Consider the following 13877-nt stretch of genomic DNA (forward strand, 5'->3'; position numbering starts at 1 on the left):
CTTTCTCTGTCACACCTGAATATTACCATCATCACAGTAGATCAGAGGTATCAGGATAAATTGATATTTCATATTACATGATAATTCATTTCAGAACCATGACAAAAGGAGCTATAGAAATACGGGCACTAGGAATGACTAAATTCTTAAGGGAGGTGTGGTTGAGATGACGTACCCAGAAAAAGGCCCACAGTCAGGGGATGAAATTCTTCCCTAGGCCTGCACAAAATGGATCAGATACAGTTAATAGGTCACTGAGTTACTGTCTCTGGAAAAGCAAGCTAAAAACCAACAGTTCTGAATAACAAATCAACATCTAAGTTAATGGATGAAAACTTTGAGCAACATTAACTTGTTATTTGGAAAATGTCCCCTAGACAACACAGAAAGATAGTTTTCCCATCCCACACTAGTACAGTATCCCCCTAGAAATCAGAAGTGCCTGCCACACGCCAGGGCCACCTATCCATGAAGCCAGCCTTCTCCGCTTCACCTTAGGCATTCCCTTTGGAACTGCTAGTGGGGATTTTCCTAGAAGGCCGCATTTCAGCTCTGTGGTTCTTTTGGCTAGCTCTATGGTGACTCCTTGAGAAACATTATCCACCTCTGACCCCACTTAACTCATACCTAGGGACTGAGAGGTGAGTCTTCTCCGATCCATTGACCGCTTACCTTAGTTTTTATATATGAATATTTTGTAAAGAGAACTTACGGTTCTCGGCCCTTTTACTAACCCTAACTCTGCATGTGCCCTGCCAAATCCGAGCACGGCTGAGCCGCTGACTACCCACCCAACACCGGCCTTATGAACTCGAAACTACCGCATCCTCTCTCTGCACGCACTTTGGCATGTATTGGACACTCACTATACCCTTGCTGACTGGATTTTAAGAGCAACACTGACAAAATGGGGCGTATCTGGAGGAAGGAATGCGCAGGCTCGCAAATTTTGTTTGTGGAGTCGGAAGCTTGGGAGCTTCCTTCAAACAGAGTTGTTAGGAAAGAAGGAATAAGCCTTCTGTTATAAACTCTAGGTCATTAGGACCTAACGATTCAACGTAGCATTTTCAGTATGATGTGGTTGGTACTGGGGGGAAAAAATCCTATAGTGAAAAAAGTCTGGGAGATGCTGGATCAAATAGCTCTCATAACCTTACAACTTCTCAGTGCCTTTATATGGCAGTATGCTTTTGAACTCTAAAAGGGAGAAATTTCACACAGCTTTTTTCTCAACAAATATTTTCAACAAGCATTTAGTACAGTCACTGTTTCAGGTACAGTGCTGGGGTCTTGGGAATACAATACTGGGCCAAACAGACCGACCTGGTCTCTGCTCGTTCATGCTCAGTGTGAGAAACAGACTCCACACGGATATTTATTATAAACCACAGCAAGTGTTATGAAAAAAAAAAAGAAGACAGCATTTCCTAAGTAACACTCTCTAAAACAGGTAGACATCTTCTTTCACTCAATATAAAACATTGAAACCTATATCTTTCTCTTAAAGCTTTTCATGAACAGGGTTCTAACAGTCTACCTTGCTCACAGGTCTAACACATTTTCCATGCTAAAAATGTATGACATTTTCAGAAGTAAAGACTGGAGGCAAAAGCAAGACAAACCACTCATTTATGAAAAGGTCAAAATTAATAAATACGTCCAGATGCTTGATGAGAATAGCTCCAGCTTTAGGGGCTGCTTAAATTAGAATGATGTAGAAACAGAAGCTATGTACTGTGGTCTACTCTGCAACTAAGATGAACGTGGACTGACGCAAGGATCTGATCCACAGTGGTTCCTACTGAAAGTAGCTGGTTTGAGTCAGCAAGTCTTCACGGTAATGCAAACCTGAACCAACTGTACTTTGTATGTTGATTTCTAAACGACTAGGTTCTTCCTATTTTTATAGTGGGTATTTTTAGCAGAAAAATACAACACTGTTTTTTAAGTGTCATTAAATAATCCTGAGTTAAATTTTTCTTCCTTTCTATACACTTGCAAAGCACCAACTGCGTGCTAGACGTTCTGCTAAGAACCAGGGAAAACAAAGAGCAAACAGCCTGGTGGTGTTTTATTTATCCTTGTGAAGTGGGGGTGGGGACACTACAGAGGGAAAGCCAAATTCATCACTTTCAAAAGAATCAATGGTTATGTCAAACCATACTGACATTCCTAAATCTTCAGATTGGTCTTCATGTCACTGCGGATCATTCTAACACATTCTCAGTTAAAAAGAATAGTTAAGTATTTAAAAACCTAAACACTTAATGAACACATTTAAAGGATCTAAAAATTGACTCCTTTTACACTCTATGATTACTATGCTTACTAGATTCCATAATAGTATTACTTTTGCTAGTAAGTATGAAGACTCTAACTTTGTGGGGCCCCTGGGTGGCACAGTTGGTTAAGCGTCTGACTCTGGGCTTCAGCTCAGGTCGTGATCTCAGGGTCGTGAGATGGAGCCCCGCATTGGGCTCCTGCTCAGCGGGTAGTCTGCTTGTTTCTCCCTCTACCCCTTCTCCCTGCTGTGTGGCATGCACGCGTGCACACACACACTCTGTCTCAAATAAATAACTCTTTAAAAAAAGAGAATCAAACTTGTAATTCACACTTGAGAGAATTTAAAGGATTCTTTTGACAAAGAAAGCTATACGGTAAATGAATTTTTATAATTACAAAGTGTCATTCAATCTCAAAATTATCTGAAAAAAGGCATGCTTCTCTCCTTTCCAAGACCCCCGTGGGTAATTTTTTTTAACTCTCAGACCAGGAAGGGGATAAATTTAGAAAACACTTATGAGGATGACAGAACTCAAAAGAGATAAGTTTTTGGACTTGATTCCATCCCACTGATGGACTATGAATGGGATTGACTACAAATACCATCACGGTTGATCTTTTCCTATCATACCCCAAGATTCTACACTTCTATTTCAACAATGTTAGCACATCTAACAGGAAACCCAACTTACCTCAGACCTAAATATCAATAGTATGATAAATAAAAAGTGAGACTGTCATTCTTTGGCATGACCCACATAAACCAAGTTTCTGAAAATTGAAAGAAAAAGTAATCTCTTACAGCCTATAAAAAATACACACACCCTAGAAAGATTACCAATAAAAGTTACTATCACTCAGCATCAAATCTTGTATATTGTTTTCTTAGCAAATGATCAATTCCTATCTAGTTTCCAGTTGAACGGGGCATAAATATAGCAGGACTAACACATGCGTTGGTTCACCTTTGGCTGACTGGAATACGGCCTATATGTCACCACACTACAGACTGGGAGGTCAACTTTGTCTAATTACAAGTAGGCTACTTTGGGTCTCTAGATACATAAGGTGCTTGTAAATCCAACTCTATCTATGGTCAGAACTTAGGTCATCCGAATGAAAGACACCACTATGATGGACAAGCAATGATTTACTTTATTTAGGCTGAATGTATGCCTTCCTAGTTAACAATGTCAATAATTTTAAAACATATTTTCATTTTCTTGGGAGGGGTCACTACCAAGAGTGAGTTCTAAACAAGCATATAGAAATTCGTGGCCCTCTCCAGTTTTCTTTCATATGTTCTTCCTTACCCTTCATATCTCTTACTTCTTTGAGAAACTTTTAGACAAGCATGAGACTAAGGAAAGTTAAATCAATTCCCCAATAGGTAACTCGCTTTATATAAATCTCATTTCCAACTTCTGGAAATAATGACAGACACAAAATTTTATTTAATTTTTTAATAAACCGTAAAATTTAAATATTCAAATAAAAAGAAACAAAAATAGATATTTAAGCCAGCACTAATTTGTGTTTATTCTTCCTCTGGGGATCAGGGCTTGACTTACCTGGGATGAGAGCAGAGTAATACAGTTATGATGCTGGTGTAATAATGAACAAGTAACAGCGGGCAAAGGCTTGATAAAATTTACTTTCAAATCTGGAAGCAAAGATCAGCAGCTCACTTGAGCCCGCTGCAGAAACCTCAAACTAGTCTTGTCTGTGGAAAACTACTATGGCTTACCGTTCTTACCACACTTTCTTCTTCACAGCTTAGCACTCCCTGGCATTTTGATCCTTTTGTTCACTGAAGCTCACTTCAGTCTGTCAAAACATCAAGGGGGAAAACCCCCAAACTGAATAGACGAATAAACACTTTTAATGTGAACAATCATATTCAGATCAAGCTCTTTTGAAAAAATACAAGTCAGTGGGTTTTTTGTCCTTAAGTAACTCAAATATTGTTATTTTTTTCTGCCTTTACTAAAACGGCACTTTTCATTTTATTGACACTTGCCAATTATGTCGAATTTTCTCACGTTGGTACCCTGTTTTTCTTTTTGATTGCGGCTTATCCATTCCATTCCAGAATATCTGATCTTTGACTAACTTTATCTCATTCTGTGACTAGATATACTATTATTAATCAGTGGAAATCACAAAAGGAATAAGGAAGCAGTGAGCACTAGCAGGATCGCACTGTGACATTCGTACAATTTTTATACGAAAAACATTCATTTTTATTATGGAATCTAAAACCATTATTGTATGATACTATGTCTTCTAGCATATTCAGATGGGTCGACATTCCATGTGGACAGCAAGCTAGCTCACAAGAAACAGCGGGATGCACAAATACGTTCAGCTGGCAGAATCCTAGAGGCATGGTAATAAAGTGCAGCAAAAATTTCCTTATACTGAATAAAAACTCCAGGAACCTCAATATTTTTGGTAAAGTTGAGAAAAAGCTACTACAGTCAGGAGATTGGTAATCTTTAGACTTCAAAGACTGGCTGCCAGGGGCCACAGTGAAATATTAGACGTGAAGCCAATGAAAAACACTAGCTTGGCAAGGACTGGGTTTTTCCAAAAAAGCAAAATTACCTTATACAGATGCTTAGCATCCTATGATTTCACGGGTTTACAGTGATAAAACAGCAAAGATAAATGATAACATTTATACCTTTAGCATGTAAAGAACACACATTTAAAAATCGGCAGCAAGAAATTCTATGACAGCTCCTGAGACAAGTTATCCTACGCCCTCCATCTACTCCATGTCAATGACAACCCGCCTGAATGGCAACATAGAGTAAAAACAGTGATCTACTCTATGTGAGTCAGAAAGTACTGCAAAAGTGACAAAATCGTATGTTATTAAATGACAAAACATATTTAGAGGCTTTATTTAAAAATCTCTCACTGTTCATTATCAAAGTTACAAGATTGTTTGCATACCAATAGACAGACTGTAAACATAGGAAATTTTCATTAAGGAAAGATGGGTTTACTGTAATTGGATCTTTTACAAAAAATTACTGCAAGTTATCGATAACAGAATTTCTCTTTTACTTTCTTAAGTCTAATTCTCTAGAAAATTAAACCAATGTTTCCACTCCCTTGAGCTCAAGTTCAATCATGGTCACCTTAGGAAATACCCCTGTTTATTTGTTAATCAGAAATACAAATCGAGTGGCACATATTTCCATTTTCTTCTTAGGCCAAAGGTTTCGGCTTCATTATATCTTACAAGAAAACAGAAGACTTGCAGTGGTCCTGTGAAGTCTTTCATGTCGCAGCTGAGGTTGAATGACGGCAGTGGAGGGAAGCAGTGGTGATGCAAAGACAGACCAGCCCAAGTGCCCTTATCTGACATGGAATCATCTTCCTGTTCGGCTTGCAGTAGTGTTTCTGGTCAGGCTGCCTCCACCAAGCCTGACTGAAGCAGAAGGGTGACATGCTCTGGTGGATCCTGTTTCAGGGTGATTCCGTTCAGGCATAGAGTTGATCCTTCAGTCCGCCGGCTGCGGGATGATACTAATGTGAAGAAAATTATCTGGGTAGCTCAGATGTTCACTCAGCCACTGCAGAGGTGTTTCCAACATTGGCTCAATTCCATGAATCATCACTTGATTCTTTTTTTCTCCATCTATTCCAAGAAAGAAATCCAACAGTAATCAGGAAGGGTCAAGACAGAAGAAAAAAGAATCTGTTGCCTTTTGAGAATCCTTGGTGAGGTAAATGGGTTTAACAGCTTTAACAGGTTAAACCTGGTCTGTCTCCTGAGCAGGAAATGTGGACATGGAGAAAGTTCAAATGTTGCAATATGTATCATCCAAAACAGAAACCTGAGGGTTGCAATGAATTCTGATAAAAATTCTGTTGCTATATGTGAAAGTATTCATTCTTTCTTAATTACTGTGCTTACCTAAGATTGACGTTAATGAAACTATAGAGGAGAAAACAGCCCATTGTACCCACTGACCAAATTTATTTTAGTTACACATTAAAAACTGTACTATACGGTTATTAAACATGACAGGTATATGAAGTAGGTCAATAAATATTTAAAACATGTAAAATAGAAATTTGACTAGAAATCATCAAGAATAAGATCAGTGTTTAGGAAGACGTTTAATGAAACAGATGGGAGCTTTAGGTTACTTTTCAATCAAGCTGTTGAAATATATATCAGAAAGTTTTAGAGACACAGACTTACAGTTCTAAATGAGAAGGAACTAAGAGTCTGACTCGGGATTCCTGTTTTAGAGTCACGAAAACTGATTGATTTCTGTTAACAGCCATTTGCTAATTAAGAGAGTGCTGCAATTCACATTTTTCTTTCAAATTCAAGTTTTATTACAGACTTAAGGTGAATTCTACGTCTTTTGCGATTCTGATATGATGTACTGACAACTTTTACAGTAAAGTAAACAGCAGTTCCCTCCTAACCATTTCCTTGGTTGTTATAGGAAAGCAAAGAAAGCAAAACCAAATTCCTTTTTTGAAAGCAAAACAAAACAGAACCTTCAAGAAACTTTGTGTCACCCCCCCAGCACACTTCTTGGTTTGTCTCTTTAATCTCTCCAAAATACAATGTCTAAACCTCTCAGCGACCTGGAGACAAGAGACAAGGAAACTGGGAGCTCATGGAACTGTATGAGAGGGAAATACCCTCCTTTCCCCCTTTCTGCTCTCTTCATCCCTAGTGCTCTCATGTCCAGACAAAATGGGCTGATGGGTTATGGTGATAATGGCGTGGCTAGCACCTGAAACAAGAGACCTTTTTAAAGAAATATTTAAACTCCTCCTTAGAGGCAGCTGAGTCCTGGGAGGTGACAGTCGACAGATGACAATAAGAGAAGACTTAATAACACTACAGAGAATTGATAAAATGATACCAAATACACGAAGCTAACAAACACACTCTCGATCCCAAACATAACCAAGCAGAAGTCCCAAAATAAACCCATGAATCACTGCCATACTTTTTTTTTTTGACTGTTAATTCTTTTTTTTTTTTATTATATTATGTTAATCACCATACAGTACATCCCCGGATTCCGATGTAAAGTTATGCTTCATTAGTTGCGTATAACACCCAGTGCACCATGCAATACGTGCCCTCCTTACTACCCATCACCAGTCTATCCCATTCCCCCACCCCCTCCCCTCTGAAGTCTTCAGTTTGTTTCTCATAGTCCATAGTCTCTCATGTTTCATTCCCCCTTCTGATTACCCCCCTTTTCTTTATCCCTTTCTTCCCCTACCGATCCTCCTAGTTCTTATGTTCCATAGATGAGAGAAATCATATGATAATTGTCTTTCTCTGCTTGACTTATTTCACTTAGCATTATCTCCTCCAGTGCCGTCCATGTTGCAGCAAATGTTGAGAATTCGTTCTTCTGATAGCTGAGTAAATATTCCATTGTATATATGGACCACAGCTTCTTAATCCAGTCATCTGTTGAAGGGCATCTCGGCTCCTTCCATGATTTCACTGCCATACTTTAACACAATTTTGGAAAAAGACACTGCCTCCTAATACTTCTCACCTAAAACAATGCTTTCATGTTTTGATTTTTCTGACAATCTTTGTTGTAGCTGTGATCACAGTGCTAATACAGTGACTAATTTTCAAAATGATGGGAATCATCTATAAATAAAAGATTAAGCAATATACAGAGGACTACAGAAAGCATGGTATTAGTACTCTGAGAATACTTTAAATTGTGGGTATTCAAATGGATAAACCCTCAGCTATCTGGAATGATTCATTCTTTGTAAGTTCTAGATTGCCAAGGTTTCACTGCATTAAATCTTTCTTAGAATATTTGAAAACATTTCCGGTATAGTTCTCTTCATATTCTTATGTATATTTCTTTGAAATATTTCAATATTCTCAGAATTTTCCTCCTACATAGCACTGAGTCAAAAAATGAAAGAGAAGTGGTATAAGAGTTCCTTCTCTGTAAAATTTTTCCTTAAGCCACAGCTACCTTTGGATACTCTGAAACAGAGTATAAGAAACAAGTCTCAACTCAAGATCCAAAATATTGTTACTACAGCAATATTTAAATGTGAGCGCAAATACAATATGGCATACAATCCCCTCGTGCACAGTGTGTTTGAGAGGCAAAAGACCAACTCTGTTACCAAAGGATCAATGAGAGTCTGAGTTGTACAATATAAGGCAGAGAACATAAGCACTATTCAAATACCCTGTAAAACAAACCTACTAAATCATGTTATCAGAGACCTGAATAGGCAGCACTGATTCTCTGGTTTAAATTGGGGCCACTTTTAATATGCAACATAAAAGCGTCACTAACTAAACTTAGACAATTATGGAAATGCATCTAGGACTGTCATATTCCCCAACACAACAGTTTAAGATCTTAAATATATATTTTGTCACTGCCTACGTTTATCTAAATACTTTATCTGTGTAAAAAATTTATCTTTCTTGTTTTCGAACGTCTCCCATTAACACAGCTGCCACCAGAGGAATACTTAGAATGGCACAGCAGTTCCTTTGAACTCTTAACTGAAGCTTCCCTCTTATCCACTGCTACATTCCCAGTGCCTAGCATGGAGCCCAACACCTAGTAATTAGTCAATACATGTTTTCAGAGCTTGGATAATCTTGTTGCTGGCAGAAGACACCATCAACATTAACGTGTAAGGAATAGTTTCTGATGGCAGGCACTAGAAAGTAGAAGAGCTCTACTATAAAGACTGTTTTGCTTATTAGAATAATAAAAAGTCAAAATGTTTCCAGATAAGCCAAGAAATATATATGCTATCACCTGAACTCATGCTGCCATAAAGAACAACAGAACACGACTAGACATTTTTGTAATTACAGAACAAAACGAAACAGTGAAGAATCAGCAAGACGTTTCTTGTTTTCCTAACAGTAGAAAGGAAACACTTGATGATACTGTTAAAGTAAGTCATGTTTTTGGTAAATATGTTTTTGTATTTTAAAATGGGGATCCAGAATTTAATACTTGGGAATAAGAAATATATCACTACAAAGCAAATGACTCAGGAGAAAAATGTTATATCACACCTCACACACTCAGATTTTTTAAAAAAGGCAGTTTGATGCTTTAAAATAGGCAAACATTTGAGACAGTAATCAAGTGAACTAGTTCTATATGAAATTCTCTCCTATAGAGCACTTTTGGGGGTAACTCTAATTTTGATATAATTTCAAATTTCTGAAAAAGTTGCGAGAGTAGTAGGAGTTCCCCTTCACCCAGATTCATCAACTGCTTACATTTTACCCCATTTGCCTTATCTGTCTGTATGTTTATAATCATTTTCTGAATCATCTGGGAGTAAATTAGAAATATTGAGCCTTTTCCCCCTAAATGTTAGTGTGTACTTGCTCATAAAGATATTCTTTTACATCACCATAATATTGTCATCAAAATAAAATTAACTGATACACTACTACTGTGTAATCATTTCAAATTTTATCAACTATCCCAATTATTTCTCTCACCTATCTAGGATCTAGTTCAGGAATCACACATTGTATTTAATAGTGGGTAGTTTTTGCCTTTCTTAACCTTGACAGTTTTGAAATGCACATGTCATTATTTTGTAAAATGTCCACGTAGCAATTTTTAAACCTAATTATTTGATTCATCTTGTAAATATAAGGATAGTTATTCATAAATACTTTGGGCTTGTAAATCAAGGAAAAGGACAGAAAATAAAGTCAGAGACACTATTTTCATTAGGCAGAGGAGGAACTCAATTCACTTTAAGAGTTAGATATTAAATCCAAAAAGATCAAATTCCAATGCAAAGAATATAACAACATTTCATTTCTTATATTTATCTTACTTATAAATCTAAGGATTATAAAAGATAAAAATGTAAATATATAATTTTGTATCATCACCAATAGCCTAATAAAAACAAACCCAATTCTTAATTAGCATCTACTTTAACGTGAGCATTTTTAGAGTTGTGTGACATTTTAAGAAAAACATATTCAGACAGACGTTGGTTATATGATTAGAATGGTAAAGAATTACATATGGAAGTAAAAAGAAAATCTGCATTAGCCACACAAGTCATTAATGAAAATTATGAACTTAAAACAATGGTAACTTCTTATGTATATAAAAAAATTTTGCCTATATACAGGTGTGTGTATATACAAAATATACACTACGAATATAATGATATACATAATAGAAATGAGACATAAGGGCACCTGGGTGGCTCAGTCGGTTGAGTGTCCAACTCTTGATTTTGGCTCAGGTCATGATCTCAGAGTCGTGAGACTGAGTGGGGGGTCAAGCTCCATGCTGGGGGTGTGGAGCCTCCTTGGGATTCTCTCTCTCCCCCCCCCAAATAAATAAAATTTAAAAAATAATAAAAAGATTTAAAAAATATATAAATGAGCCATAAAGGAACAAGGGCCAACTCTGCACTGCTGGTTAACAAGGTGCTACTGAAAGATGAATCGGGAGACAGGCAAGCTGAATTCCTGTTCTGGTAATGAAGGACTCTGAGCAGGCCTCAGATCTCTCTCAGGCTGTCTCCTTATATATAAAATGAAGGAGTCTGTGTAGAGCCATGGTTTGCAAATCTGGTTGACGATCTGAATCATTTGGGAGATTTAAAAAAATATATAAGCTGGGCCACTCTCCAGACCTTCTGAATCAACCTCTGGGATAAATGTTCCCTTAAATAAATCTAATGATAATAAGGGTGTAGAATTTTTCCTTAAACAAAATCTTATGTAGAAACCCCGTATATAATACAGGGGAGGGTGGGGCAGGTTCAGCTGATGTGGGATTGCGTGTCTCCCGAGTCCTGCTGTTTGCTTACAACCCACAGTTAATTCCTGATACGACTCCATGGGTCAGTTTGTAAACCATGTTCTAGAACAGAGGATCACTAACATGTCTTACATAAGTTCTAGTATGAGTCTTTTTGTCTTTTCTTTTCTTTCTTTTTTTTTTTAAGATTTTTATTTATTCATTCGAGAGAGAACAAGAGCAAGAGAGAGAGCACGAGCAGGATGAAGAGCAGGGGGAGAAGCAGACTCTCGGCAGAGCAGGGAGCCCGACGTGGGGCTTGATCCTGAGCCGAAGGCAGACAATTAACTGACTGAGCCACCCAGGCTCTCCTAGTATGAGTCTTTTATGCTTAAACAGTAAAATATTTCTTTCAGAGTTCAAATTAGCATAATTCAGTAGTTTTGAATTCTTAGGCAAATCACTTAATCTTCTGAGTCTCAGTTTCCTCCTATCATAGTGTGGATAAAGAACTCTAATCTCCAGGGTTGCATGGAGATTAAGCGGGATATCCAAGTAGAGCACTCGGCACATAGACTAACACAAGGCTTGGACCCAGTAGGTACCCAGTGAAATTAGTAACTTTCTTCCCCAATCCTCCCTCCTGCTCACTCCCTAAAAACACAAGAGTGTTGAAAATACTGTCGAGTAAGTGAAGACAAGTTTTTAAAAGATCATGGTTTAGTAACAAAAAGTAAACACTCACTGTAATTCTTTTCCTGTATACAAAGTTATGGGAACAAGGTAATTCTTTCAGTACTGAGATGTATCAAAATATATATATATATATAAAACCATGGATTCAGGGGCGCCTGGGTGGCTCAGTCGTTAAGCATCTGCCTTCGGCTCAGGGCGTGATTCCAGCGTTCTGGGATCGAGCCCCATGTCAGGCTCTTCTGCTGGGAGCCTGCTTTCCTCTCCCACTCCCCCTGCTTGTGTTCCCTCTCTCGCTGGCTGTCTCTCTGTCAAATAAATAAATAAAATCTTAAAATAAAAAAAACCAAACCATGGATTCAATTATGTGATTAGCATGCAAAGGGCTGTGAGAATTTGGCCTAATGTTAATATACACTCTGAATTATTCAGTCCTATTATTATGCAGTGTGGCACACGAATTTTATGAATGTGCTAAAAAAAAAAAGAGAAAGAAAGAAAGATGACAACAAAAACCCAAGACTCGATTATTATGCAAACAACAGAATGAATGACAGTTTAAAAAATTCTTTAAGCACTGTAAACCCTCTGAATTAAATTAGTAGTGCTCTCAACATGTATATTTAGTACAGCATATCACTGACAAGTCAAACGAGCCCTACTGTGCTATTGGTTACGTTATTTAGTAGACTTCAGGTAACATTCTTTTTTTTTTTTTTTTTAAAGAGGAGAACATTCAGGTGGGGGGGGGAAACTTCCAAAATCTTTATTATCCATCTAAAAATAAATCATTACTTGAGAACTGACAATATGTGAGGAATCTGCCTTTTAGAGATTTCTATTAGCAATGACTCAAATCTTTCCTATCTCGATCTACATTTTAGTCCTTATTTTTGGCCAATTTTCAGTAAGGAATATGACCTAAATGTCTTTAAAAATAGGTCAGCTGAGATTCTAAAGAGATGCGTGGGTTTCATTTTTACTTTTAATTAGTATACTAAATATGTGAAATCTCCTTGAATTTAAAGGAAGCTAAAGAAATGGATGGTATATCTTCAAAGGTAAATGCTTTAATCAGAAAATTTCAGTTTAATTAATTTTTTTAGCTCATACTTGTGAACATGGAATTGTAGAAATCTAAGGCTAAATGCTGTAACCATTGTGTTTAGCTTTGTGGTTTCACATTTATGTTTTATAATTCAGCAGAAAACAACTTGATTTGTTATCATGGAATGTGTGATGCTGAAGATAAAACTTTGGAAAAATACTTAATACTTCTGAAAAAGTTTTAAACAAATGAAGAGATGAGCTTTTGGATTACCACTAGTCTGAACAATTTTGTTCTGTCTGACAAATTCTTTAACCTCTGATATATTCATTAGTAAACGCCAACTAATTGAATCCATCGACATGAAAAACCACAGGCAGAAATCTGAAGTGCATACATCATGCTGAAGGATTTTGACTCAGCCTCAGCAGTAATAGTCAGTGAGGTCAGGTCAAAGAGGGTTAAACCAAGCCAGGATATAGCCAAAGGAATACATCAAACGCTGATTTTAAAAGGGCAATTAATCTTAGACAGAAATGCTTCCTGGGGAATGAGATCTCAATCTTAAGAGCACACTACATGATGTAGCAGTAAAAATGAACATATACAAGCTTACAGAGCTTTTATCCTATGATCACAAACAGAAGGAGAGTGCTGTTTATCAGAGAAATACAAACCCATTTAAAAATACTTACATTAACTTCTTCCGGATCTATACTCACTTAGCAGTACAGGTCTTAATGAACATATAATATCACAGTTAATATATACCACATATCTCTTTCCACGCGTAATTTTTATATTTTATATATTTTAAAAATTATTTCTGCCCCAAATATTCCCAGAGCCTTGGCTCTTAACATTCTAAATAAGATTTTCATAACATGTCTATGTTAATTTTTTCAAGGACTTTTGCTTATAATCTTTATATTTCTTAATGAGGAGGATATAAACCAAACTTTAAACCAAAAAAACCATAATTTGCTAAATAACAAAAAGAAAATTGTATTAAATTAAAAGACTGTAAGACCATCTTAATAAACTGATTAAAAGCCCCCTGGTAA

General features: G+C 36.9%; 1 protein-coding gene across 3 annotated transcripts in view; it reads right to left on the bottom strand.

Moving 5' to 3' along the window:
• Positions 1 to 5156: 5156 nt before the first annotated feature.
• Positions 5157 to 13877, bottom strand: part of ATG5 (autophagy related 5) — a 122336-nt gene continuing 113615 nt past the window's right edge. For all 3 annotated transcript variants that reach the window (XM_019806211.2, XM_002925483.4, XM_011232656.3), the window contains one exon: positions 5157 to 5935. In XM_019806211.2, coding sequence (XP_019661770.1) covers positions 5799 to 5935 — 137 coding nt within the window. In that variant the 3' untranslated portion in view covers positions 5157 to 5798. The remainder of the gene's footprint in view (positions 5936 to 13877) is intronic.

Source organism: Ailuropoda melanoleuca, chromosome 10, assembly GCF_002007445.2.
Source record: "Ailuropoda melanoleuca isolate Jingjing chromosome 10, ASM200744v2, whole genome shotgun sequence".
NCBI lineage: Eukaryota > Metazoa > Chordata > Mammalia > Carnivora > Ursidae > Ailuropoda > Ailuropoda melanoleuca.